Raw genomic sequence first — 27430 nt, forward strand, 5'->3', positions numbered from 1 at the left:
CTGAACTGTTTCTATCAGCAGGCTTTTGCCACGCCTCCTCTGACCACCATTCCTTCCTCTCTGGGACAGACCACTTTCTAATGCTGTGTAGTTTCAGATAATTCACATTGGGCCTCCCTTTCACACAGGCACACTCGGACATGTGGATGGAGATTTGGGGTCCTCTGTGTTCCCTTCCATATCCCTACACTCAGAACAATCCTGCATTTGGGAGAGTTCCTGATTCTTTGTTGAGTCCTCAAGTAGCAAAAGCAAAGTTTCACTTTGTTTTTTTTTTTTTCACTGCCAGATATTGTGTTGGGGTTTTCCATGGGTAGTAGGTTCAAAGTGATTTCTGACTTTTGTTTGTTTGTTTGTTTGTTTATGATAAAGTCTAACCTGGTAAAGTCCCCACCCTCCGGCCCAGGACCTCAGAGCACCTTTCTTAGCAGTAGAGGTGGATGAGGGGTTGTCACACAGGCTGTATAACATTCATGAGCCGTGTTTCTTCTCTCATCTCCTAGTCAGGCCAACCTGGCCATGTCCACATAAGCTGCTTTTCTTTCTCCGTACCGCCTTGGCCACAGTGTCTTTATGAGCCCTAAGCAATAAACTCATGCCTGAATTTGCAGAAATATGTTCTACTCACTCCGATATATGGACAAATGAGCCATCTTCAAGTGATATAATCTCAATATTCCTATGTGTGTCAGTATTTGATAAGAGTTGGGGCTGCAGAGCGCTGAAGGCTGAAAACCGTAACAATGATATACTAATAATACAAATAGCCTTTATTTTAAAAATATTTCCTGGGTGCCTAGTATACAGTAGGCAAAAAAAAAAAATGACATGTAATTTAGGAGGCAATTAAGGCCCAAGATGGGGTAAGGCTGTTAGCATTTGATACAAAGTTATTGGGAAAGGGCTAGCCGGGAAAGTGACATGGCCCTTGGCTTAAAGTAGCCAAGAGAAGTCTTGAGTATTCCTGGGTAAAGAGCTTCCTGACCAAGGAGGCTGCAACTCAAAGGCCCTGAGGTAAGAAGATGAGCATCATATTTGAGGAAGAAGAGGTTGATGTGTAGGGAAGACAGTCAAGGAAAGGTGCTAAGAAGGCCTGGAGTGTGGCTCCATGGTAAAATGCTGCTAAGTATGTGTGAAGCCCTGGGTTTGATCCCCAACACTTCTGAAGGGAAGGGGAGGGGAGGGGAGAGGAGGGAAAGAAAATGGAGGGGAGAGGAGGGAAGGGAAGTAAAAGGGAGGGGAAGGGAAGACGAAGGGGAGGAGTAAAAAGAAGGGGACAGGACAGCAAGTGCAAAGATGGGCAGGGAAGGGGAAGGGAGGAGAAAGAAGATAAGGGGAGGGAAAGGAAAGGGAGGGAAGGGAGGGGAGGGGAAGAACGAGAAGAGACAGACAATGGTGGGGATGGGAGAGAGTGCTTACTGCTTCCATATACTCAGGTGCTCATTTTGCACCTATCTGTTTAACCCTTTTTATATCCATCAAGTGCCACCTCATTAAACAATAGAGGAAACCAAGCCTCAGAAAAAGGAAACATGTTTAAGGTCACATGGGTTAGGACAGTGCTAAGATTCGAAGGCCAATCCACAGACAGCCAGCTTCCTCCAGTCAGGTTGGCTTCTGGCCTTACAAAAAGTCTGGTCCCTGGTGTCCATGGGTACATGCTTTGACCAGGGCTGCTAGGCTGGGCCCCTCTTACTCAACAATGGCCCATTCTCAAGCTCCCTTGTCTGGCCCTCTAGAACCCTAGAACTCAGAACATAGTTTCAGAGGCAGTTGTGGCCTCCATGTGCTCAAGCAGGAACTTACTTACTGCTTGTGGATTTCTCGGGATCACTCATTAGCAGACAGGACCTGCTCTCATCACAAGGGGAAACTTAAAGCCTGCTCCTCAGACTTCTGCATCCTCTGTGATTGCCACAGGGCTGACTGGCCCAGCTCCACATGGTCTGACAGTCCCAAAATTAATCCAGTTTCTTGCAGGTATGAGCTTACTAAATAAGACCACTCTGATTGACAGACCTAACCCTGGTGTACTAAGTGTATTATATATTTAAGACAGCAACACATTAGGGTCAGGGCAATGGCTTTATAGGCTCAGCATAACCCTACCTGAGACCTGTTTGGGTTTGGACTCAAGCATTAGTATTTGTAAACAAACAAAACAAAAACCAAAATCTCTCACAAAATCATTATTGTGTAGTTGTAATTGATCCACTAAAATAGGCCATGGGGCTTGTGCTAAGAATTAAACAAGGCCATCCATTCACTCACTCTTCACCGAGCATCAAAACAGGTCCAGATGTGGTTCTAGGACGTGGGGAAGCAGCTATGAACCATGCTAGTCATTTATATTTAACATCTTTAAAGATCCAGATGCTGTGCTTCATTATCTGAAATCTCAACGCTTAAGAGGTTGAGGTGGGAAGACCATGATTATCTAAACAGCTTGGCAAAAACCAACTGGAATACTAAATAAACACTGGTGTTTGGGAGGCCAGGGTGCTACAGATGGAGGTGAATGAGGTTGGGTGACTTGAGAAACCTCCCCACCTGATAGCTGGTATCTGAGCTAGGGTGACCTCTGGTGTCCATTGGTGCATACTCTCAGTAGGATCTTCCAAGCTCAGCTCTGGATGACCAGAAGGTGAGATAAACAAGTTGTAGACAGAAACAAAGTTCTGGGGAGTGAAGCTGGGGAGAGACCGAGGTCACAGGGCATTAAGGACAAGGTCTAGAGACATTGGACCTGAGAGACTGCGCAAGTTTTTGGATGATTCATGCTGGCAGATGATAAGAACCTTTCCAGAAAGGGAAGCAATTTGGTCTAGTTCATATTAAAAATGGTGGTCTCTGACTGGACTGCTTGTGTGTGTGTGTGTGTGTGTGTGAGAGAGAGAGAGAGAGAGAGAGAGAAAGAAAAACCAAAAAAAAAAAAAAAAAAGAGAGAGAGAGAGAGAGAGAGAGAGAGAGAGAGAGAGAGAGAGAGAGAGAGAGAGAGAGAGGATTGAGGAATCCAAAGAATAGAAGACCATTGAGCATCCCCTGGTCTGGATAAGAGCCAATAGTGGTTGGGATATGGAGGGCCATATTGGTGGAATCCTGGTGGACAAACTCCCACAAAAGAGCTTGGGAACACTCCTTCAGTGTCACCTATTCCTACCAAGGAAGGGTCCCATTCCAGTCACCATCCCCTGAATTGGGGACTGACATTGAATCTGAGCTTAGAAGTTTTAGGACTGAGCACTGTCTGGGTGAGAGGGGTCTCAGGAGGGAAACACAAAGGACACTGGCCACAGGAGCAGGCAGGCACATAAAGAATGAGGTCCACACCCAGGAAACAAACACTCAAGGCACAGGCGGAGAGCAGCTGAGGGCATAGTGCCTGCAGGGCTGCAGAGCTTGAGGGTCTCCCAGAGGTGATGCAGAGGCAAGCCGAGGCTTCAGGGACTCTCGGGAGAAAGAGCAAGGAGAGCAGGGGCTGATGGCTGGGAGGAGGGGTTGCAGTCTTTCCGCCCCTGGAGAATGTAAACAGTTAGTTCATTTATTTGCTTGCTGTAGTCACATGTTCCCTCGACAAAGCTTTCTACCATTGCCTGCTTTAAATGCTACACTCTCCCTTTCACCTTTTCCAGTCTTTCTTCCCTGCTCCTGTCCCCAGCTCTTACCAGCATCTTACTTTCTGTCTCATTTACTTGTTTCCCAGCAGAACCCAAAGACTCTAGTCTGCTTCTTTCTGTGCCTAGAAGGGAAAGCAGCATGGGTCATCACCTCAAAAATGCATAGTGAGCGAACCAATGAATGAGTGAATGTTCTTGTTTGAATAAAAATGACCCCCATGGGATCATAAGGAGTGGCACTACTCAGGGGGTGTGGCCTTATTAAAGCAGCTGTGGCCTTGTTGGAGAAAGTGTGTTCCTGGCTCTTCCTCCTGCTGGGGATACTGATGTAGAGTCTCAGATACTTCTCCAGTACATGACTGCCTCTGTGGGGCCATGCTTCCATGATGATCGTGGACTGAACCCCTAAAATGGTAAGGCAGCCCCAATTCAGTGTTGTCCTTTATAAAAACTGCCATGGTCACTGTATCTCTTCACAGCAAGAAACCCTAACTAAGACAGTAAATGGATGGATGGATGGATGGATGGATGGATGGATGGATGGATGGACAGATGACCAAATGAGAAAGCAAAGTTGGCATGTGCTGGCTCCAGTCTGTTTCAGCCCTCAGGGTGTCTAGGAGCCACTGGACACAGGGCAGGGTTGGAAGGAGCAAAGTTTATTTGGGCAGGGTGGGTTCACAAGAACTTGGCCATCTTGAGTGCTGGGGAGAAACAGCCGTCTCTGAGAGGTTTTCACTGAAACCTTTATTGGGGGTAACAAGGCCTATAGAAACCTCGGGGAGTGGAGTGGGGTTTTGGGTGAGTAACATCATTTGCTTGGGCTGAGGTTTTGGGAATACTTCATTTACATGAAGAGGAATTTCCACTGCTTGCTGGACATGTCCTTGTAGGGAATGAGGAAGTTAAAGCTGTAATTTGGCTACACTACCTCAGGGGTGGCAGAAGTGAGGGTTATAGATGCCGCATGATTAGGCACATGCAGGCCTAGAGCAAGGAGGGGCCAGTCCTACTTCTGCGAGTCTCAGGATGAGATTTTGAGAGTTTAGACCTATCTTGATATCACTTTTGCTCTGGACTAGCTCCCTGAGTCACACAGCTTTCTGGCCCCATAAGTATAGAGAAGATCGATGGTGAATACAGTGGCTAGAATGAGCTCTATGGGCTCATAGACTTGAATGCTTGGTCACCAGGGGTTGGCACTATTTGAAGGGATTAGGAGGTATGGGCTTTTTGGAAGTGTGTCACTTCTTTGGTATTTCAGAAGCCCAAACCAGCCCCAGGGGCTCTCTCTTCCTGCTGTCTATGGATCTGGATGTAGAAGTCAGTTCCTCCAGCACCACGTCTGCCTGCATGCTACCATGCTCCCCACCATGATGATAATGGACTACACCTCTGAATCTCTAAGGGAGCCCCAATTAAAGGCTTTTCTTCATAAGAGTTGAGAGTGGTCATGGTATCTCTTCACAGCAATAGAACACTGACTAAGACAGTGAGCTTGTCTTACCAGCCGGTACGGTCTGTTTTCTGTGATACAGACCCGGAGCTCTGGAATCAGGCACTTCAAGTGCATGCTTTAAACAAGGTAGAAAGTGAGGTATGACACCCAAAGCCGTCTTTCTGTCCTTCACACAGGCTTGGTAGCTTGCAAACACCCACACATCACACAAATATGCACACATACCACACACACACACACACACACACACACACACACACACACACACACAAATTGCATGAGATTATCAAGAAAATTTGCACACTGCCTAGATAGTTAATGATACAAAGATGTTATTTCTATTTCACTGAAGGTGGTTATATTGTGGTTTCTATACTCTTAACAATTCCTTATCATTTAGAAATTCATATTTAAATATTTATAGGTGACATGTAGAATGCCTGAGAGATAAACTTCACAATAACTTAAGAAAGTTTATGAGACTATAAATGGAATAATTTGTCGGGCTATGGACCTTAGGAGTGTGTGTCTTGAGGACACATATTGCTATTTCGCTAGTTTGCACCTACTCAAAATTTCCCAGATAAAGAGATAAAAGAACAAGGAGTTCAAGAATCATCTAAGGACCTTTGATATTTGAGTCTTATACTGGTGAGTTTTATGTCAACTTGACACAAGCTGGAGTCACTGGGAGGTGGGAGCCTCAATTGAGAAATTGCCTCAGTATTAGGCTATAGGCAGGCCTGTAGGGCATTTTCTTAATTAGTGGTTAATGGAGGAAGGTTCAGCCCATTGTTGGTGGGGCCATTCAAGGGATGGAGGTCCTGTGTTCTATAAGAAAGACTGAGCAATGCATAGATAACAAGCCAGTAAGGAGAACTCTTCAATGGCCTCTGCACCAGCCTCTGCCTCCAGGTTTTTGCCAGTTTTAGTGCCTGTCCTAGCTTCCTTCAGCGATGTACAGTGATATGGAAATGTAAGCTGAATAAACCCTTCCTTCACAGCTTGCTCATGGTCAAGGTGTTTCATCATAGCAGTAACTAAGACAGGTCTGTGGTGTCATGAATAGGTTTGGCCTCTATAGATTCATGTGTTTCAATGCTTGGCCCACAGGGAGTGGCACTATTAGGTGGTGCGGCTTTATTGGAGGAGGTGTGACGTTGTTGGAGGAAGTGTGTCAGTGTGGGGGTGGGCTTTGAGGTCTCCTATACTCAAGCTATACCAAGGGTGGCGCACAGTCTCCTTCTGCAGAACGAGATGTAGAACTCTCAGCTCCTTCCCCAGCACCATCTGCCTGGAGGCTACCATGCTTTGTACCATAGTGATGATGGGACCTCTGAACCTGCAAGCCAGCCCCGATTAAATGTTGTCCTCTATAAGACTTGCCTTGGTCATGGTGTCACTTCACAGCAGTAAAACTCTAAGACAGAAGTTGGTACCAGGGACTGGGTTATTGCTGTGATAGTCTTGCCCATGCTTTTGTCCAGAGGGATGTGGATTTTAGGATTTTTTAAATTAGGAAAGCAGTGGAATGTGTTAAGTGGGGCTTCATGGGCCATCCTAGTGGGAACATGGAAGACAGTAGTAAGAAGGGTAATTTGAACTGTGGGACCTGGCTCAAGAGTTTTCAGAAGAGAAGAATGTTAGTATGTAGCCTAGAGACTGTTCTTGTGATATTGGGGAAGACTATGGCTGCTTTCTGCCCTTGTCTAGGAGTCTGAGGGTAAAATGAAGAGATTTAGATTAATTGCATTGACAAGGGAAATCTTGAAACATCCTAGCATAGACACTGACCTGTGGCTCACTCTTATGAAGAGTGTTTTGATCAAATGTAGCAAACAGAGAAAGGAAAAATATGAAATTTTTGGTTCAAGGGTTAAAGGAAGTGGTCTGGGTAGAGTTGGTGGGGCAGGAAGCAGCATTAGTATTAGTAAAGGATAGTGGGAGGTGACCAATGAGAGACTCCCTTTGGCATTCTCCAGTGGCACTCATTCTGCAAACTTCTCTCCAAGTAACTAGGAAACCAGTGATGGCCTGTGTTTGATTCCAGGCCTTGATGTATGGGAGTTGTTCTAGCTTCCCTTATATAATCAGTGTCCAGGGATCGAGGTTGCTCAAACAACCTTGTCTTTTGCTGTACAGCTGCTGTCAAGCTGTGTGCAGCGCCTGAATGCTGCGAGCCCTGCGTGCTCCACGTCAGAGTAGGTTCGAGAAGAAATGTTTCCCCTGCTGCCCCCTGCAGGCGATCTATGGAACTGCTCTGGACACCATTGCTGCTGCTGGCTGCTTGCCTCTCAGAGGTCCTTGGCTCACCAGAGATGGACACCGGCATCAACATTTCCCAGCCTTTGCACATCCTGGAGGATCATAACTTAATGGTGTTGACTCCTGCAGGCTTGACGCAGACACTGAATGAGACCCGCTTCCTAATGGTGATTTTCCGTGAGTATCTGGCTCTGGCAATGAAGGGTGTTGCCTGTCTCATTGATTTGGGGGACCACAGGGCTTCAATATACTATCAAATGCATAGGAAGCACAGAAGTACTGCAGGCACTCAGCTGGGCATTGGTCTGTCCCTGTAAGAAGGCAAAATTCTGCTCACTAATAGCTGTTCTGTCACAGTGGAAGGCTATCATCTTTTTTTCTTGAACTCTCTACTACTGAGATACACGCTCAGCTCCTGCTTTTATGGTTTTTAGTCACTCCAATAGCAACCAATACGAATACTTCAAAGTATGTCAACACTTCCCTTCACATGAGCAGAGATTATAGCCATCTGAAAGCGACACTCAATTAAAGTCATTAAGTTCCCATTGTTGATTCTGTCAATACACAATCGAATTCAAAATGAGTTTTTGAAAACTGGTAGGCCTTCTAAATTAACCTTTGGGAAAATCATTTTGGGGAAGGCTTATAAATGTTTTCCTCAAAGGTGGGCTTTTTATGCAGGAGAATTTTGAGGAGATTGCAGTGGCTCTCTAATCCTTGGCCAGTCTCTCATCTTCTTTAGAACTTAGGGTCGATGCTTGGCAGAACCTTTACTTCTCAGGTCTCAAGCTGTCTGTGTCTAAAACAAACTTCATTATTTTGGATGTGGTTCTGATCACCTGTTTCTCATAACCTCATGTGTGCATGAATGACACCACCACACATTCAGTGTCAAAGTCAGAAACCTCAGGGTCATCCTCCAGTTTGCTGTAGCCTCATGTAGGGTGTATTTCTATACTCTACTGTTTCTGTACCCCAAACTCTGTGGTCCCCAGTTCTCTCCACACCATCTGTCTCTGAAGGCCTCCTGCTTACCATTTCCTGCCTGAGACCTGAAGTAGGCTCCCCTATGGGTTCCTTGTGTCTTCTGTGTGCTCTCTGTAAAGCACCCAGAGAAGCTGGTTCTCAGAACGCAGCTCTAGTTGTCAGAACAGTCTCTGGGCTGTTTGTCCTGCACTTGGTTCTGTAGTATCCTTGCTTCAGTTTTGACCTTGGACTGTGAGATTTAATTTTATGAGGAAGCTTTTACTCATTCCCATTTAGCCTGGGGAAGACTCTTTCCCAGTCTTCTTCTTAGCCTTCCTTCTGGTACATTTGCCAGATCATATCAAAAGTACTTCTAAACTTGCATGTACTGTGGGCTAGAGAAGCAAACCCTACCCATGTCTATGCCTAGATCTGGCACTAGTGGAACATGGTAGGTCTTCACACATGTCAATTAAAGAATGAATGAATTAATGAATGAATGAATGAATGAATGATATTTTCTTGAGATCTCATTTTCTCTGTGACAATTAACTTGAATGAGTTAAAGAAAGAGAGAAAGTCTACATTTTTGGTAGAAAGTGACCAAGCAAAGATTTAGAAGTTGTTGTATTAGGGCCTAAAGCAAAGGCAGCAGGAATGTGTCTTGGGGTCACAGTAGATACTGGTGGTGGTGATGATGAAGATGGCGATTGGGATTGGGATGATGGTGATACTTGGTGATGACAGAGGTAAAAATGGAGAGATGTTGATGGTGATAAATATAATGATGGCAATGGTGACAACTGCCCAGGCCGGCCTTGATTGACAACCCGACTTAGAATAAATAGAGTTATCCATGGGGAGAAGCCTCAGTTGAGAAACTGCTCAGCTCATATTGGTCTGTGGCATGCCTCTGAGGTACTGTATTAATTATTAGTTAATATAGCAGTGTGAAAACCTCTGTGGAATGGATCACCATTCCTTGGACAGGTGGTCCCTGGCAAGCTTGTAAGCAGCATTTCTCCCTGGTTTATGATTTGATTCCTGTTTGACTTCCTGCTCTGACTTCCCTCAGTAATGATTCTGACTTGGAACTATAAGGCACATAAATTGTTTTTCTCCCCAAGTTGCTTTTAGTTGGAGTGTTTTAGTATAGTCTAAATAAATAAATAAATAAATAAATAAATAAATAAATAAATAGTAACTAATGCAGAATAGAGATTATCCTAAAGATAGTGATGGGTGGGGGTTGGTCCGGCCCTGCTCTGTGTTTAAATGCTAAATACTGGCCCCCAAGATCTGGTTGCCACCAACAAGCACATCCTCCCTTTCACCAAGTAATGCTTTGTAACCTTGCTCCCCAAGTTAATTGGTCAATAAAAGACCGTCTGTGATTGGGTGGGAGATAGAGGTAGGAGGGTTTTCAGTTACCTGACTGGGAGTTGCAGATAAGGAAAGAAAAAGAAGAAAGGAGACAGAAGAGGAGGAAACTGCCATGGAAGGAGATGGACCGTGAGCATGTGGCCAGGAAGAACAGTAAGCAACAAGGGACATATGGCTGGGTTGTAAGTCAGAAAAGCTCCAAAACCTGCCCAATGTAGGTTACAGCTTGTAAATAAAATGCCTGGATTGTGTGTCTCTTTATAAAAGCTAGCTACAATTTATAATTCCTTTTACAGTGATGTTGATGGAAGTGATGATAATGATAATATGGTAGAGATTAAGATTTAGGAAATGATGGTGATGGTGGTGGTGGTGGTGGTGGTGGTGGTAGTGGAAATGACAATGATGTAGATAGTGATGTGGGTGATGATGATGACGACGACGACGATGATGATGATGACATTGGTGTAGATAGTGATGTGGGTGATGATGGCAGTGATGGAGAAGCTGATGGTGACAATGGTTGTGGTGATATAAAGGCATTGCTGATGATAGCTGTCATGGTTTTAACTTTGGCAGTGCTACTTTTTTGGACATTTATCAAACACCTGCATTGTAAACACTGTACATTGGTCCCCATCTTACCCATGAAGCAAGTTTGAAAAAGGTTAGGGTCACGCAACCAACTGGTCTCGGTTTAAACCCATTCTTCCACCTAAATGACTGTTCAATCTGTCCCATACCACTGCATTGATCTTCAGAAGATGTACGTATTTACTCATAAGTATTCACTGAAGGCTTGGAACAGCCCAGATGTATTCTCAGCACTGAGGAATGAGTGGTGAGCTACATTTCCTTCCCAGAACTCACAGGCAGGAGAGGAGAGACAAACGCTTTAGAAGCAAAACATGTGGTGTATCTTGTGGCTAAAAGTACTATGGAGAAGAGAAGGGGTGGGCGGGACGGAAGTTGGAGAGGCCTGTGCCCTTGGCAGCACAGTCTCCTCTACCTCCATTTCAGACAGCCCATGCGGTTCTGTGTGGAGTCTCTAAATGCTCTACCATTTGGCGATGATCCCAAGGCTTCTCCTGCCTGATCATATGCGCTCACAAACTCAGCAAGCATGAGCCCAGCATGATGAGGTCCGCAGGGAAGCTGGGAGAGGCCACTGAGCAGAGCGACTGGCAAAGAGGCCAGAGCTTGCTGCTGGCGATAGATGGGTGTAATGAAGGTAACAATGGTGGCAGAGCAGATAGAAGAAGCATCGATCCGTGTGGGAGGCACGAAGTCTCTGCTGCCATCCTTGCTTGGGGAGTTTTATGAGAGTGATCATTCACACTCAGGACCCAGCAGTGACGGGCAACCGGGCCAGTGCCAGCTGTCACAAGGCCCAGCCTCCAAGGCATTGCTTTATGAACATATATCTGTCAGATGTGGCCTTGGCACCCATCCCCAAGTGTGCCAGATGGACAGGAGGTTTGGAAAAGATAGAATGTTCTGGGTTGAAAGGGAAGTTGTTTTCCCCCAGTCCCTACTCAGATATCAGCCTCAGACATGTGGCAGTAAGGATCTGCAGTCTGTCACTGTCATCAGGACGTTTACCATTTCATCTCCTCCCCCGCCAGCGTGGACATCCATGCCATGACCAAGGTCAGTTCTCTGAGGCTGATTTTAGTAAAGAGCCCCTACCTCACTCGCTGCCCAGCTGTGTGAACAGCCAAGGACTCCAGAATATTAATATACTATAACAGAGTACAAAGTCCCTTTGGCTACCCCTTGGCAAAGTGGTGGGATCAGAGAGGGGAGTGAGAATCAAGTGTGCCCAGCTCCTCACACACTCCTCACCTGATTTTGGAGAGTTCCTAGTCACTGCAGGAGAGGCACAATGATTGCTTAGTTCCACAACATTCCACCAGATGGCGCAAATGAGCTATATCACTAGCCCTTAATTTCTGACCAAAGAAAAATTTACATTATTTAATAACAGTGGTAATTAAAATGCATTATGTCTTTATTATGCAATAGTCATTAATCTAAGTGCTTTTACATGCCTACGGAAAGTTAAAAAATAGGAGCTCTGCAGCCAGCTTGAGTATGTCCTGGTATCAGGGCCTTGGGCAAGTATGTGGTTTTGTTGTACCCCAGTTTCCACACCTATAAAATTGGAGGAGGAGGATGATGATGACGATGATGATGATGATGGTAGTGGTGGTGGTGATGATGATGATAACATCTATCTAAGATTACTGAGAGGGGCAATAGTCTTAATACCTGCAAAACCCTTAGAAAATACTAAGCACCATGTCACTGTTAAATAATTTCACTTGATTCTAAAAATCTCCCAAATCATTCCTTTCTAAGATGCATTTGCCTCTTTGCCTGTAACATTTCTGAAACCTACTCCTTAGTTGTGAACACAGGGGCCAGGGGCTCCCAGGACAAAGAGGACCGGAAAGGGAAGGGGAGAGAGAAGCCTAGTTTATCTTTACACTGCTTCTTTCAGACAATCCAACCTTAAAACAGTCCAGGAAGCTGGCCAAGGAGCTGGGCAAAGCTGCGGAGATCTTTGGGAAGGGCAAGAATGGCTTGGGCTTTGGCAAAGTGGACATCACCATGGAGACGGAGCTTAAGCAGGAGTTTGACATCACCCATGCCCCGGAGTTGAAGCTGTTTTATGAGGGCAACAGGTTAGAACCCATCAGCTGCAAAGGTAATGGTGACTGGGATTGAGGTGGTTGCATGGTCATGGGAAGCCATTGGCAGCTCAAGGCTGGATATGTGACATTCTGGTCCACACACTTCCCAGTTGACCTGGGATCCTTATTTTCGTCACTCCCTGGAGTCATCTCCTTTTTCCTCGGTATCCAGACACAGGAAGTCACCATAGGTAGTGGGCATGGCTGGAGAGTTGCAACATTATTCCTACTTGTGATCCATTGGCTGGAATTCTGATCCATGATCCCACTGAAACGCAAGGGGGCTTAGACATATGGCTCAGCTCTATGTCTAGAAGGAAAATGGGACTTGGTGAGCATTCAGCCTTCCCACCACAAGACCTCAGCTAAGGAGGGGAACATGAGTTTTAGACTCCAGACCAGAGGTTCTTTCCAACTCTGCTCTTGTACTAGAGAATTTTGTCAGGGAAACACTTCTGGCCCAAAGAGGGGGTTGCCAGGGGCTGAAGACATAGCCTTGATAGTAAAGTGCTTGCCAAGGATCCAGGTTTGATCTCCAGGACTCCTATGGGAAAAAAATGCAGGATTGGTGATGACTTCTTGTAATCCCAGAGCTGGGGAGGTGGAAATGGGCAGGTGGATAGGACTAGCAAGTCATCCAAGCTAGCTGACTTGGTAACTTTTAGACCAGTGAGAGGCCCCATTTGAAAAAAAAAGGGGGGGTGAACACAGGACATGTATGGTTGACCTTTGAGCCTCTGAATACACACACACACACACACACACACACACACACACACACTCTTACACACACACACACATGCACACACAGGCATGTACATTCGCACACATAAACAATCAAGAAGGACCCGAGGGTACTGGAACAGAAGGTTGAGTGGGGTGTCTACCCAGTACTTTCTCTCCCACTGTCACTCATTGCTTTATTTGCTGACAAATTTATTCACAAACCCAGATACTGACACATTACCATGATGATGAAGATGTCTGGAGAATTATATACTTTAGTGTGTGGCACAGATGATCCTGATTTTTAAGTGTTAATAGATATGAGATATGGGATGTATAAACAGATACTGGATAGGCTGGTGCAGCAGATGGATGGATGGACTCACTGCTGGGTGGAAGAATGGATGAATGTTACAGAGAAAAAACTGGAAGGCTTGAAAGCCTGCAAAGAGCTTCCAGGGACTAAGCCACTCCCTAAAGCATGGAGGATGACTCTGGACCAATGAATATCAGGTACAATGAATAGGTAGCCCAGTGGGTGCTAAAGAACCCCATGAACTTGTTGCCAATGGGGAGGTGGACCTGAAAGGGTTCCATTCCTGTTAATAAAAAAAAAAAAAACCCTGGGGAAGGCCTGAAAGAAGCAGGGGCTGAGGTAGCTCCATTGCTGCCAAGACTGGACCTGAGTTCCATTCCTGCAACCCTCAGGGTGGAAGAGGGCAGTCCATGCCTGTCAGTTGCTCCCTGACCTCCACAGGTAAGTTGTGGCACACATCCTTGAATAATTCATAAGTGAGTGTAACAAAAGAACCAAGCCCGTCTTCTAGAATGGTATATGCGTCGAACGGCAGAATCAGAAAACAAGCACTGCTGTTTACAGAGTCTGTCACTTCTGAAGCCTTCTAAGCAGGGAGCACAAGAAAATCCCAGGAGCTAAATGAGCCACACAAAGGAGACAGTCCAACTCAGGAGATGAAGAAGAAGTAGGCAGTTTAGCTTTGAACAAACCTAATGGAATATTGCTGCAGGACCTGGAGATTTAGACTTTAGGAGCAAGGGAAATGCAAGCTCGTTGCAGTTCTCAGAATGCCCACAAGAGGGCGCAAGGAAGACACTGGGCAGGCTGGCTGGGAAAGGCACTTTGTGTAACAAACCAGGCAGGGTTTCAGTGCCCAACAGTCCAAATGAGGGGTAGTGTGTGGAACCAGAAAAGGGATGTGACAAGAGGGATGGCATTTGATTGCTCGGGATGCTGAGGAATGATCCTCAGTAAGAGGCAACCATCTAAGCCAAGCAAGGGCCCTTGATGTCTTGGCCTCAGGGAGGACCGTGAAGAATGAAGCAGGCCTGGTGTACTTTGTGCAAATACACACCTGCTCATGGCACAGCTCAGGTGCTGGCTTGCCCTTCCCTGTTGACGGACAACGGAGACCTGATTCTGTCAAGAGATGACAAGATGATTGTGTTGTAGCTTCTACACTCCATGTGAGGTTGGAGGAGAACGTACTTAAGGACTCCTTTGTCTGGGAGGTGGCAATGAGTTATTGAGACCACCTCTGCCATGCAGCAGGTTTCCTTCTCCTCTTCCAAGAAGTCTACCCTGACTGCTTAGGGCATGCAGCCTGCTTCTCAGCTGTGTTTCCACGGTATCTGTGCATTCTGATCAAGAGGTACCTCACAAAACGCTATCTGCTTTGAAGCCACAAAGACAAGGGTGATCTAACCTCCATCCTTGGGTCCCTGTCTCTGCAGCCAAGTCCTCGCCTTTTGCCTCAGGAGCAGCTAATGCCTCTTGCCCAGCCTCAGTTTCCTGATCTTAAAATAAGGCATGTGAAATCTCTACCACCCCGGGCTGCTCAGAAGGCGGGGCAATGCTTGCAAGGCACAGGGCCTGGCGGGGCCAGCACTGGCTTCTGGGTGCTTTGTATGCTTCTCAACACCCCAGCCCAGCCCAGCAGTGACTTTTACAGCTGGTGCCCAGCAAAGTGTCACAACTTCTACACAGCATCCTAGGCTGGGGCTGGCAAAACGGCTCAGGGGCTTGCTGCCAAGCCTGGCAACCCGAGTTTGATCCCTGAAACCCACACATTGGGCTCCAACAAACTACCCTGACCTTCACACATACTCCTTGGCACCTGCACACTGGCACACATAAAGAAATACATTGAAATATTGAACGCTTTTTTTTTTTAACAAAGGCAATGCTCAGGCTAGTTAGCAGTAAAGTCGGGGAAGACTTCTGGAAAGGGATGAGTAGTAGATATTAGAGCCTTATGAAGCAGAAAATCTGTCATAACTACCCATTCTGCTGTACACTATGTGAACAGGCATGGTTGTATTTCAATAAAGTTTTATTTATAAAATCAAACAGCGGGCCATATTTGGCTCAAGGGCTAAGTTTGTTGAACGGTGATCTCCATGGTGCTTTATATTAAATAAATGGAAATGTTTATTATTAAGTATTAATTTCAGAACAATTATGTTCTGAATAGTTAAGTTTGAACAAAATGAAATAACAAGAGCCCAGTTCAGGAAGGCACACACCCGAAGAACACATTATATTTTGAGCTTATTCCTCTGCCTCTCAATGTTACTTCCCAAGCACAGAAAGGGGAAACGGGACGCCAGGATAGCCCACTCTTCCAATAGGATGTGCTTAGGCTGTGAGTGCTTGAGAAAAGCTATAGACCTCGGCTTACATTTGCTCATTCTAGACAGAATGAATAATGCCTACTTGACAGGACTCCTTGGAGTTCCAAGAAGAGACATTGCTCTGCGCACCACCTGCACTGGGATTATTATGACCATTGGTGAGATGTGGTCCTTGCTGGGTCAAAGCTCAGTCCTCCAGTATGCAAGGACTGGTGGTGAGAGACTTGGCTGTGTCTACCTCCCTGCAGGAAGGAGACTCAAACGGCCTCTGGGGCCTCTATTAGTGATGCAGTCACAGCTTGTGCTTGGAAATATGCAGCCAAGCTCTGGCCCTGTCAATCATTGACGCAGCATTCACACCTGAGTTACTAACACTGTGTCCTCTGGCACCGAGTCAGGAGCCAGGGGAGGCACAGTGTCTGGCAAGGGCAGTACCCAAGCTGCAGGCACTTGGGAATAAGATGCTCCAAGAACCTGAGCTCTCCAGGCTCCAGAGCACCAGACAGAGAAGGGGAGAAGCAACTCCCAGGAGAAGAGGCCTGGGTGCAACTCCTCTCTAGCTGGCTTTCCTGGTGGTCCACTTCCTTCACTCCCTCATTGTATAGTGATTTCGTTTTCTCTTTGTTTTTCTTTCTTTTTTCTTTTGAGCACTAACTATGTGCCTGGAAGCGCACAAGTTTACTCCAAATCGTGACAACAGTTTCAGAAAGTGATACACTTACGGAAATCATAAGAAAATGTCCAGGGCCGGGGAGGGGTGGTAAGACAGAATGACTGGGGGCAGGGAGCACATGAACAAGGAAACCATCGGTGCAGGGAAGAATTGAGGCTGCAGCCATGGGCCTGCTGACCTGATGGCTAAGCTCATTTGAAGGCTTTCTTGGTGATCTCTTCTGTGTGTGCATGCTGCTTTGCCTTGCTTGAGATGGGGTCACTCTGTAGCCCAGGGTGACTGGGGCTTGAGGCTGCTCCTCCTTCAGTCCTGAGAGTTAGGGTTATAGGCATGAGGCCTTATTGTCAATCTTAATTGTGTCTACCAAAGCTGAGCGTTCCATCTTCTGTGCCCAGAAATCCTGATGGAAGCTAGTCACTGTGCTCTGAGTAAACATACCCTAGGATTCCAGCTCTAGGGAGCAAGGGACAGGCAAAGAGATTCGTGATGTTAGAGGTGAGGAACGAGAGGACTCTGGGGTCGGAGGCTTCCATGGAGCTTGTCTTCCTCAACATACTAAGACCCTGAAAGGCTGGCCAGGACCACACCCCACACCCCATTTCTTTATCTGAGTAGCAGTTACATGCACATGTCTATTTTGTAAAAAGTCATTAAATGTACATTATCATGCACTTCTGCAGGGAACAGTGTTAATCATGGTTTTCCTACAGTTCTAATGCTCTGAGGATGGAGGTTCTCAACCTGGGGGGGTCTCGACCTCTTTGAGGATTGAATGACCTTTTCACAGTGGTTACATATTGGATATCCTGCATATCAGATATTTACATTATAATTCAAAACATTAGCAAAATTACCACCATGAAGTAAGAATGAAAATAATTGCATGGTTGAGGGGAGGGGTCGCCACAACATGAGGAATTATATTAGAGGGTCAAGGCAGCATCAGTAAGGCTGAGAACCACTGTCTTAGGAATTGTGGTGCTTCCTGTTGTCTTTTTGACTGGATCTAGAATCGCCTGGCAGATGGGGCTCTGGGCACAGCTGTGGAGGATTAGCTTTATTGGGATAATTGATGTGGGAAGACTCATGCTAACTGAGGGTGGGCCTTCCCCAGACAGGTACTAGAGGATGAGAACTGGAGCAAGTGAGCTGAGCGTGATACTCACTGCTCTCTGTGTTTTGATGTCACATAACCTGCTGCTTCCAGGCTCCTGCCCACCACCTTGGCTTCTCTGCTGTGATGGGCTGTGCTTCGACCTATGAGCCAGAGCGAGCGCTTTTTGCCATTTTTTTTTTTTTTCTGCTTTTAATCATAGCAGCTAAAATGTAACTAAGATATTAGAATATTAGAAGTCTCTTTCAGTTGCCTCTGCGATTCTGGATGAACTGCTCAGTCTTTATGAGGCAACTTGTCCTGCTTCGGGGCCTTTGCACGGGTGTTCTGCTCTAACTTGGAGGCTATCCTTTTCTTAATGCTTCCTGCTTACCTCCTGGCCATTTTTCAGATTTTAGCTCCTATGTCATTGTCCCTATGAAACCTTTCTTGATCTTGGCTTCCAGGTCAGATATTTTTGCCACAGGTTCATCTAATTTGCTCCAAATATTTCCTTTGGGTGTGATTATACACTTGTTTGTGCAATTAGCTGACTATTGTCTTCCTCAACATATAGGAGCTTCAAAAGCTGTGGTAATTTGTTTCTTCTCTACTCACAACAACATCTGCAAGACTAAGTAATGCACCTTAATGCAATGAGGGGAAATCAATACACATATGTCCAGTAAATGAATAGTTAAAGGAACTAACAAGTCACAAATGATGGTTTGGCTGCATTTCAAAGCGATTCAAAACAGATCCTCTTATGTTCAAAAATTATTTAAAGATTTCTCCATAACCATATACCAGACACTACCATAAACAAGAACTTACCCCATTTTTTTGTCTTGTGAAACTGATGCTTCTAGGAAAGGCACATCTGACTGTACACAGCCATGTGTCCATTCTGGTATACCATATGTTTTCCCAGATTTGGAATATGTGTCCTCACTCTAGAGGCTAGGAATTCTGTGCTTGGCTCTCCCATGTGGCAGCAGAGTGATAGAAGCTGGGGTTCTGGAACCTTCGAGGATATTTAGATCTCATTGAGAACATTAGAATCATAGATGCAGAAACTGGATGTTCCCCCGAATTTTCAGAAATGTGACCTTTTGACTTATATCTTAAGAAAACAAATTCATTTTTCTATCACCTTAGAGAGGACTGAAGATGCTTCCTCTGAGGTTAGATTCCTAGGTGAGCTGACGAACTGGCTGTTGGCAAACTGAACCTTGCTTTCCTCATCTGCAAAATGGGAATAGAGTTGCTGTAAAGCTTTAATATAAGTACGATATTCAGTACAGGGTCCGGGCTGTGGGGAGAAGTTAGGAACAGTTGGCTGCTGTTGATAAACTCATGTCTTGCAATTCTGGAGGAAAAAAAAAAGAAAACTGAGATATTGTCTTTAGCCTGCAAAGGGTGAGATTCAAGACATGAAGCTTCTGTTCATCGAATTCTGGGAAGTTCTGATGGTACTCATTTCATTGTCTCTCTTCAGATGTGGTTGAATCAACAGCTTTGGTTGTTTGGTTGAGAAGACAAATTAGCAAGAAAGCCCTTTTGTTCAACAACAGCAACGAAGTGGCCGATTTTGTGAAATCCAGGCCCCTGGTCATCGTTGGCTTCTTCCAGGTACTGGGGTGGAGAGTTGTAGGTCATTTCTGAGTGGTGTGGGGAAGGAAGGGGAGTTTCTAACTTGGATGGGAGCCTTGTTCAGTTTCTCCATCCACTGAACTGGTGTTTCCAAGAAGCTCCTGGTTCAAACAAAGAAAGAGAACACAAAAGTTGAAATGTTAGAAGTTAGAGAATGGGGAAAAAAATGGAGAGAGTAGGAGGAAATTGGCATTCCTATTTAGTTGGTTTTAACAGTGGAACTGATCTCTGGGGGTATCTATTTAGAATGTCGGAGACTAAGAGGATGCCTTTGTTTTCCAGCTTGAGGATGATTTTAACTCTGATTCTAACAGTGCCTGTAACTATGCGTAGGCTTAGCCGGTCTCTAGGGATCGATCCCCATCCAGATGCAGTAGGGAAGATGCTTGGAAAAACACATAAAGAATTTAAATGTCACTGTGAATTGTATTATGGTCACTTTCTATTGCTCTTTATTCTTTACAGTTATAAATATTACCAAGTATGTTTGCTTGTAGAAAACGAGTTTTTCATGTGCCGTAACTGATTTACTTTGGATTGACAATTCTTCATCTCTCAATAACATCCATCTTTCCTATCATGTTTACATGAGGAGAGTGCATAGCTCTTCCCTTTCTGCTCCCCCAAGAGTATTCTTGCCCCAAATATTCTTTCATGCTGAATGCTGAATCCCCAAGGCCAACAGGGCAGCTGCATCCCAATACCAGTTCACATTTGGTGTTCTGTACAGTCAAATCAAATCATTTCTTCTGAAAGTGATTCAGGAATTAATTTAAAAAAAATTCTCAATTCATGGGTTAGAACAACTTTTAATAATAGGAAAAGTGAAGATATCCAGTTATCACCTTTGATTTCTGAGAATTCGCTGTGTGTGGTTCAGTCATAGTCAGAGAAACATTTTGGATTGGAAACATGTATAAAAGGAGACAGACGAGCCAGCAAAACCCCAACACTTAGAAAATCAAAGGCATAGATGGAGTATTCTTTCCTATCTTCCCCTCAAGCCAGGCATTGTTGCTTCTCCAGAGAATCATGGAATGGTCTTTCCCAAACAGGATTTAGAGGAAGAAGTGGCAGAATTGTTTTATGACACCATCAAGGACTTTCCAGAACTAACGTTTGGAGCAATACAAATAAAAAATTCATTTGGGCGATTCCACGTGATCCTTGACAGCGTCCTTGTATTTAAAAAGGTAGGTCTTGGCCCTATTGATTGTGAGGGCTCTTTCCCTTCATACTAAGGAATAGCACTTGGGGACAAGCTCTGGTTCTATTAGCTATGACCTAAGTGTCACTGGTTAGTTGACTTGTGAGAAATCTGTTTTCCTGGTCCCCTGACTTCCCACCTTCTCTGCCTTTGCCAATATCTGCCATACATAGAATTTGGGGCGTCCCTTCACAAACCCTATTAAACTTTTGTTACCTGCAGTCTGTCTACACATCTAAGTTCTGCAGAGTAAACCAATTATAAAACCAAAGGCAAAATAGCAGTTGCGGAAAATACGTTTCAGGTGTTTTTTATTTACTAATGAAAAATACCTTTATTAAGTACTTGGATTCTTTATTAGACCTATGAGCAGAAAGTGGTGTATTTTATTTATCTACCAATTATAGTAATTTAATTTTGAAATTATAATTACATAATCTACCCCTTTCCTTTCCTCCCTCTAACCATCCTATATACTCTTGCTCTTTCTCTAATTCATGATCTCTTTTTACTTAGTTATTATATACATGCACATATACCACACACACACACACACGCACACATGCACACACACACACACACACACACGCACACACACACACACACGCACACACACACACACAAAACTAAATGCATAGATACAACTTTCTCAATCCGTATAATTTATAGAAAGGTCTATGTTAAACTGACAAACATTGAACACTAGGGTTAGACTAGTTATAAATCCTGACTTCAGGGTTGGGGTATGATTCAATGGTAGAGTACATGCTCGTACACGTGAAGCTCAATGTTCCATCCTAGTACTAACCAACTAGATAACTAACTCCAGAGTCTGTCGTAACGAACGTAGTAGTTTTGGATAGGTTATTTCATTTCTCTGTGCCACAATTCCCTCATGTGGAAAGTGTGAGGGGTATGAGTACAACAAAGAAAAAGAAGAAAGAGAAAGGGAAAAAGTGGGAGACCAATATTAGCACCCTCCAACATCACCAATTGTTTGGAAATCCTACAAGGCTAAGAGAACTAACACATACACCTTGTTCGGGACGGTAGCTAGCACAACTAGAGCTCTCCGATTAGAATTATGGGACTGCTGCTATGACCAGCAAAGAGCTGGAACTTTATACATAGGACATCTTAGGACTATAACACACTGAAGCAAGAAAACAAAGACAAAAATCAAGTTTGTGTTCTAAAACCATCAGGATGGCTGGTGTCAGGGGCAGGGGTGGGGAAGCTGGGCTGGAAGGAAGCAGAGGAGAGGTGGAGAGGTCAGTGTGGAAAGCATTTCAAGAGCCTAGGGGAGAAGTTTGTACCAAGTTCTGGCTGGTGGGGGTGAAGATATGGACTGCTCACGGACTGTAAGTAACCACATTACCCCTATGTTTATCCAAATCCTTCTGGGAAGCAGTTACATAGCAGGATTAGGTATTCCAACTATTCATTAGGAAAAACACATAGCGGGGAGAACTCAGAGAGCCATCAGATCACAATGAAGGTGGGACCCTTTGGAGAAGAAGTCTCAGAGATGGGGCTTTAACCACAGGAAGTTGATCGGAGGTGCCTCTTGGGGAAGTCTTGGATCTTCCAGTTCTGGGTTTGCCTTTGTATCCCTGAAACCTTCAGCCACTCTTTGGTGGCAATGTGGCACGGTACTCAGCCTTAATGCAAGTATTTTGGTGGATTTCAGAGCATAGCAGCTGGGACTGCCAGTCCATCACATTCGCTATCTCACACACAGACTGATTTGCTCAATGTTCATAGTTATTGTATTTGGGTTATGTATTATTCCTGCCAATATCCTCAATGTTTTACACTCATGCTGGGGTGGGATGTACTATTTACATCTGTTAGGTGTATATATTATGGAAGTTACTGCCATCTAACATGCCTTTCTCCTGGCTCAAGGGGAGAGTTGTGAAACGTCAAGAGCTTATTAACGACAGTACAAACAAAGACTATCTCAATCAAGTCATAAAGCAACAGCTCACGGGTTTTGTGATTGAATTCAACCCTGAGGTCAGTGGTAAGGGGGTCCAGAAGAACAGCGGGTACCCTTGCGTGTGTCCTTCGAATGACACGTTTTCCTTGCAATTTCAGAATAAGGACCTGATTTATGAGATGAACATCTTAAATCACATGTTGCTCTTTATCTCCAAAAACTCAGAGCCATACAGCACCATAATCCGGCATTACAGACAAATTTCAAAGGAATTCCAGAACAAGGTTTGTAGCCCAGCTCATTGTTGAAAGCTCTTTAATGGCGCAGAGGAACCGCAGCACGCTCTTGAGTATAGCTGTCTTTTCTACTCACTATACATTAATTCGGAAATTATGTGCACATAATTTGTGTGTGTAGTTCACAATTTACATATCAATGCTACATAATGTTCACTGTTGTATTTTAGATGAGTCTGTTCCATTCTTCCTTTGTGAGGAGCCAAGCCTATGGTCTTTCATTCATCTTAGTAAATATGCTTAAGGTGTTCTTTTCAGGTCTATGTTCTACAGAGACTCTGACTTCAATGTAGAAAATACACACTCAAATCAATGAGCTAAAGTACATTTCCTGGTGCTTGTAACTGCTCTCAGCAGCACCAGTGGAAAGAAATCACCTCTTATCCCTGTGTCTGTGTGTGTGACTTACTGCATCTGGACTATGAAAGATTTTTTGGTTTTGTTTTGGTTTTTTGTTTTTTTCATTTACAGTAATTCTGAAATTAAATGATAATGTTGAAACATAAAAACAGAGCAAAGACACTGAAGTACAAACACACTAGTTTTCAGAAAGATGCTTCCAATAACAGATAGCTCTCACAAGTATTAATCTATTTCATTTCTCAGCTTTATACTTTCAGATATTTAATGTGACTGTGGCCTTATGACTTCTCATGAGCTATAATAGTCAATACTTAGCTATGTTTATTTTTTTAAAAAAATTACTATTAGTGTGTGGGTATGTGTGCACATGGGGATATGTATCCCACAGTATGTGTGTGGACGTCAGGTGACAGCCGTGAGGAATCTGTTCTCTCTTTTTAGGATGCAGATCTTGGAACCTGAACTCCAGTGCAGCAGACGGTTTTACCTGCTGAGCTGTCTTGCTGACCTTGAACTGTATTTCCTCTTTTTTTTTTTTTATTTTGTTTTGCCTTAATCCTTTAATGTAGCTGGAATTTTATCTTGGAACAGATCAGGAGAGGGAACTCTAAATTCATGTTGCCACAATTTGGGGAGAGCATCCCCAAATGTCATTACTGAGCTACAGATAATGGGTTTGACTAATATTGTCCCACCAAACCTCACCACTTTACTGTCTACTACAGTATCCGGGGTGTAGAAATAACTGGTACTTATTGGATGTGTTCAAAATAGTTTAACAGTCTGTTCTAGTTTGTTATTTTTGTTTTGTTTTGTTTTATAGTTTCCATAGAGCCCAGAAGACTGGTGCATTGTCTCTTGTGGGCAAACCTTTGGATGGATGGATGACCTGAGAGTAGGTGACAGCAGGTGTCTGTGAAAACCTCTAACTCATCTCCTTGCATCCATGCTCACTTATTCTCTGCAACTAATTGTTTGCACATTCCTCTCCTCAAAACTCTCCGGCTTGATACTGTCTTTATTCTCCTCAAACCAGACCTAAGTTTCCTACTAGACTTCTGATCTCCACTTTCACTTTCATAGCGTCCGATTTCATCCCCCACAATGCTCTCCATCACGGTTCTGGTGTCTCACTTTCCTTTCCTTTCCAGAACATTTTGATTTCCATGTTCTTTTTTCTACTAGAGATTTCCTTCACTTGTGTTGCATTTCTAATTGATGAACTGATAGTCCCTGTACTGTTTGCTAAAATGGATTTTTCTCCTGGCATGCTGACTTCTCTGAGCCTGAGCCCATGTCTTAGCTCATCTGCATGGTTTCTCTGCCCCATCACTCTGTTGTGTTTTCTAATCCTCGCTTGTCATTACCTAAATGTGTTTCTCATCCATGTCCTCCACTAGAATGTAAGTTTCACAGAGCAGAGATTCCGTCTTCCACATAGATTTTTGAATATGTACTCGGCACTCTATGAACATTTATTGTGTGAATGTATGAATAAATGGGTTACGCGTTTCCTTCATAGAGTAAGTTTGAATTGACACGTGGGAAACATTTTTCCACTTGCCATTCAGTAAACCAGGCCTTTGCCCACCTTCTTCAAACAACTCTCTAAAGCAAGTATGATCAGGCTTAGCATTTTCCAGAGGAGGAAGCCAAGGCATGAAACAAGGATAAACAAAAAGGACATGCTAAGTTCCTAAAGCTGTGTGGCTTATGCACAGCATAAAAACTATGCTGAGGAGGCTGCCTGTCTACTCGTGGGTATAGGAGTGAGTCTGCCTTGGGGTGCTCCCTAATCCTTGCTATTTGAGTTTCATTAGTTCCTAGCTTCTCAGTGGTTCCCTACCCTTGATCCGAAGGGTCCAGAGCTACAAGAAACTTTGCTTGACTTGGCAGATTCTTTTCGTCCTTGTGAATTCGGATGAACCTAAAAACAAACGCATCTTTGAGTACTTCCAGATCTCAAGAGTCAATGTCCCATCTGTTCAAATCCTGAACTTAAGCTCTGATGCCAGGTACAAAATGCCCACGGATAATATAACCTTTGAAAGCCTCAAGAAATTCTGCAATAGCTTCCTCAGCAGAACTGCCAAGGTAAGCCTGCTCTCAGGTGAGTCATGACTAGAACCTGAGCACCTCCTTACAGTCCTGTTGGGTTTTGTCCAGCTATAGGAAGAGACAGCACAGAGACCATTCCAAAGTTCAATGGGATACAGTCTCTTCATTTCCGCCTTGAATCACTGCATCTCGTGACTTCTTCTGAGGCTAGAGATATACTGCCAGTTCTTCAGTCATAAAGAAAATTCTCAGGAGAAGTTCAGCTGTTCTAGAGAGCTGACTTGTCACCTGAAGGAGGTCTTCATCGTTACAGCCTCTTCTCAGAATATCACCTTGAACTAGGGTCAGAGGAGAAGGGATGAAGCAAGTAGCATCCAGGAGTTAGTCTCAGAGCTTCAGAGACCCTTAGTGTGTGTGTTGGCTGGAGAGTAGTCCATGTTGCTGGAAGGGATAGGTACAGGAACTTAACCATAAGCACTCTTGCTGATGTCATAGTGTTTTTTTACAAACCAAAACATCTTTGAGAGTAAACAAAGAATCCTTCAAACATGTTTTGGATAATGACAGGCGTGATGACAGGGGTGTATGGAGAGCCTTCAGATAATTCAACATCTATGGGGAACGTACCTCTGGCTGCTTCCATCCCCTTCTGTCTGTTTCTATGGGCACCCTGTGTCTTCTGCAGCCTTCTCGGGGGAAGCTCTTCTCTGACTTACATGATCCTGAGGTCAGATGGAAAAGCTGGTGTCCTTCCTGATGCTTCCAAACCATTTCTCTATCACCTAAAATCCAATGTTCTTTGACTTTCATGCCTTTGACATCAATTTCACCACTTCCGTCTTTTCTGTGTTGCTACCCTCTGGCCATCTTCCTTTCTCTAATGATGCAGACTTCTCAGGGCAGGCTACCTACTTTACCATCCTTCCTAGACACTAACATCTGACACACTTGTCTCTGTTCTCTGTGAATTGTCACGTCTGCACCATCTCAGCCACTTGCTCATGTGCTAATAATCCAGAGCTGGAAGTTCCTCCAAAGGCCTCATTTCAAGCTTCTCCTCCTCTTAATTCACTTCACTACTGACCACACTACTAAACAGCTTCACCCCTCCCATGGCCTTTGATCTTTGGATCCTATTTCAGTCTCTAGGGTGACATTCTCCATGAACTTGGATTCTATGTTTTTTTTCCCCTTAACTCTGATAACTTCCTCATCCTTTTCATGTTCCATTTCTTCTATACCTTGAGGGTATAGAAGGTACACACACATACACACACACACACACACACACACACTATATACATACATATATATATACATGTATATACATATATATATACATGTATATACATATATATATATCCATGTACCATCAAGGGAAGAGAAGTCTTTATGTTAGAGGCATCTGCACATTCCGTTATCACTCTACAATGTGCCTGAGACCCTCCCTAGCCTCTCTTTACTCCAGTTACATGCAGGGTGTTTTTCCACTCTTCAAAAGTCAACACATTCTCTTGTGCTACTGGAACACAGATAAACATTCACCGCCTGATCAGTGATTTCCGTCTGATCTGCCTATTCGCAATTCTTCATTGTTTGCATCATAGTTTTTCTTCTATGGCCAGTTTCCCACCACCTTTATGCTTCCAGTGAAAGCACCTTCAAGTCATTTCCAGAGGCTGTAAGGTAGAGGAGGGATATCACCACTAAAGAGAAGGCTAAAGAGTTTGACAGGAACCACATGGCAAGGACTTCATACGCATATTAAAGATTTGGCATTCCATATACCAGGAGAAACTAGATCTTCATGTTACAAATAGAGCTTTAATTGTAGGAAAGAAAGGCATAGTGAGGTTTTGAAGGAGATTCAGAGGGAATCTATGTGAGGAGCAGGGGCTAGCTAGACTAGGGCAGTCACAGGGAAATGGAAAAGAGAGGGTATAGACTCAAGAGATACCCAAGAGTCAGTGATAGTATAGAAAAACAAATTCTAAGATTTCTAAAACTTTCTTTAAGCCAAAACAGCTGCTGAATTCATTCTTTCCGTCATCCATTTGAACAATTTTTACTGAGGCCTTTCTATGTGCAAATACTTGATAAAGGAAGAAAAGAAGTCCTTTATGGTGTACTACCTAGTGTGGAAGAAAAAATAGAAAAAAAAGGAAGTGAATATTAATTCTGAAAGAAGCATGAGGAAATATTTCAAAGAACTTATGGTGGTAGAACCTCATATAACTTTTGGGAAATCTAAAGCATTTCTCCAAAGAGCAAGTTGAAGGATAAATTTGAGTTAACTGGATGGAAGGAGGGTAGGAGTAAGGCCTTCCGGGCACTCTAGAGCATACCAGTCAGAAGTGGCTTAGGCTTTGGGGCAACTG

General features: G+C 44.3%; 1 protein-coding gene across 1 annotated transcript in view; it reads left to right on the plus strand.

Annotated features, from left to right (window-relative positions):
- The first annotated feature begins 1774 nt into the window (after window positions 1–1774).
- Window positions 1775–27430, plus strand: part of Pdilt (protein disulfide isomerase like, testis expressed) — a 31224-nt gene continuing 5568 nt past the window's right edge. The window contains exons 1-8 of the mRNA XM_032895644.1: window positions 1775–1980; window positions 7319–7518; window positions 12197–12403; window positions 19032–19165; window positions 20242–20379; window positions 22302–22412; window positions 22494–22619; window positions 24891–25088. Of these exons, the coding sequence (XP_032751535.1) occupies window positions 7326–7518; window positions 12197–12403; window positions 19032–19165; window positions 20242–20379; window positions 22302–22412; window positions 22494–22619; window positions 24891–25088 (1107 nt within the window). The 5' untranslated portion in view covers window positions 1775–1980; window positions 7319–7325. The remainder of the gene's footprint in view (window positions 1981–7318; window positions 7519–12196; window positions 12404–19031; window positions 19166–20241; window positions 20380–22301; window positions 22413–22493; window positions 22620–24890; window positions 25089–27430) is intronic.

Source organism: Rattus rattus, chromosome 2, assembly GCF_011064425.1.
Source record: "Rattus rattus isolate New Zealand chromosome 2, Rrattus_CSIRO_v1, whole genome shotgun sequence".
NCBI classification, from domain to species: Eukaryota; Metazoa; Chordata; class Mammalia; order Rodentia; family Muridae; genus Rattus; species Rattus rattus.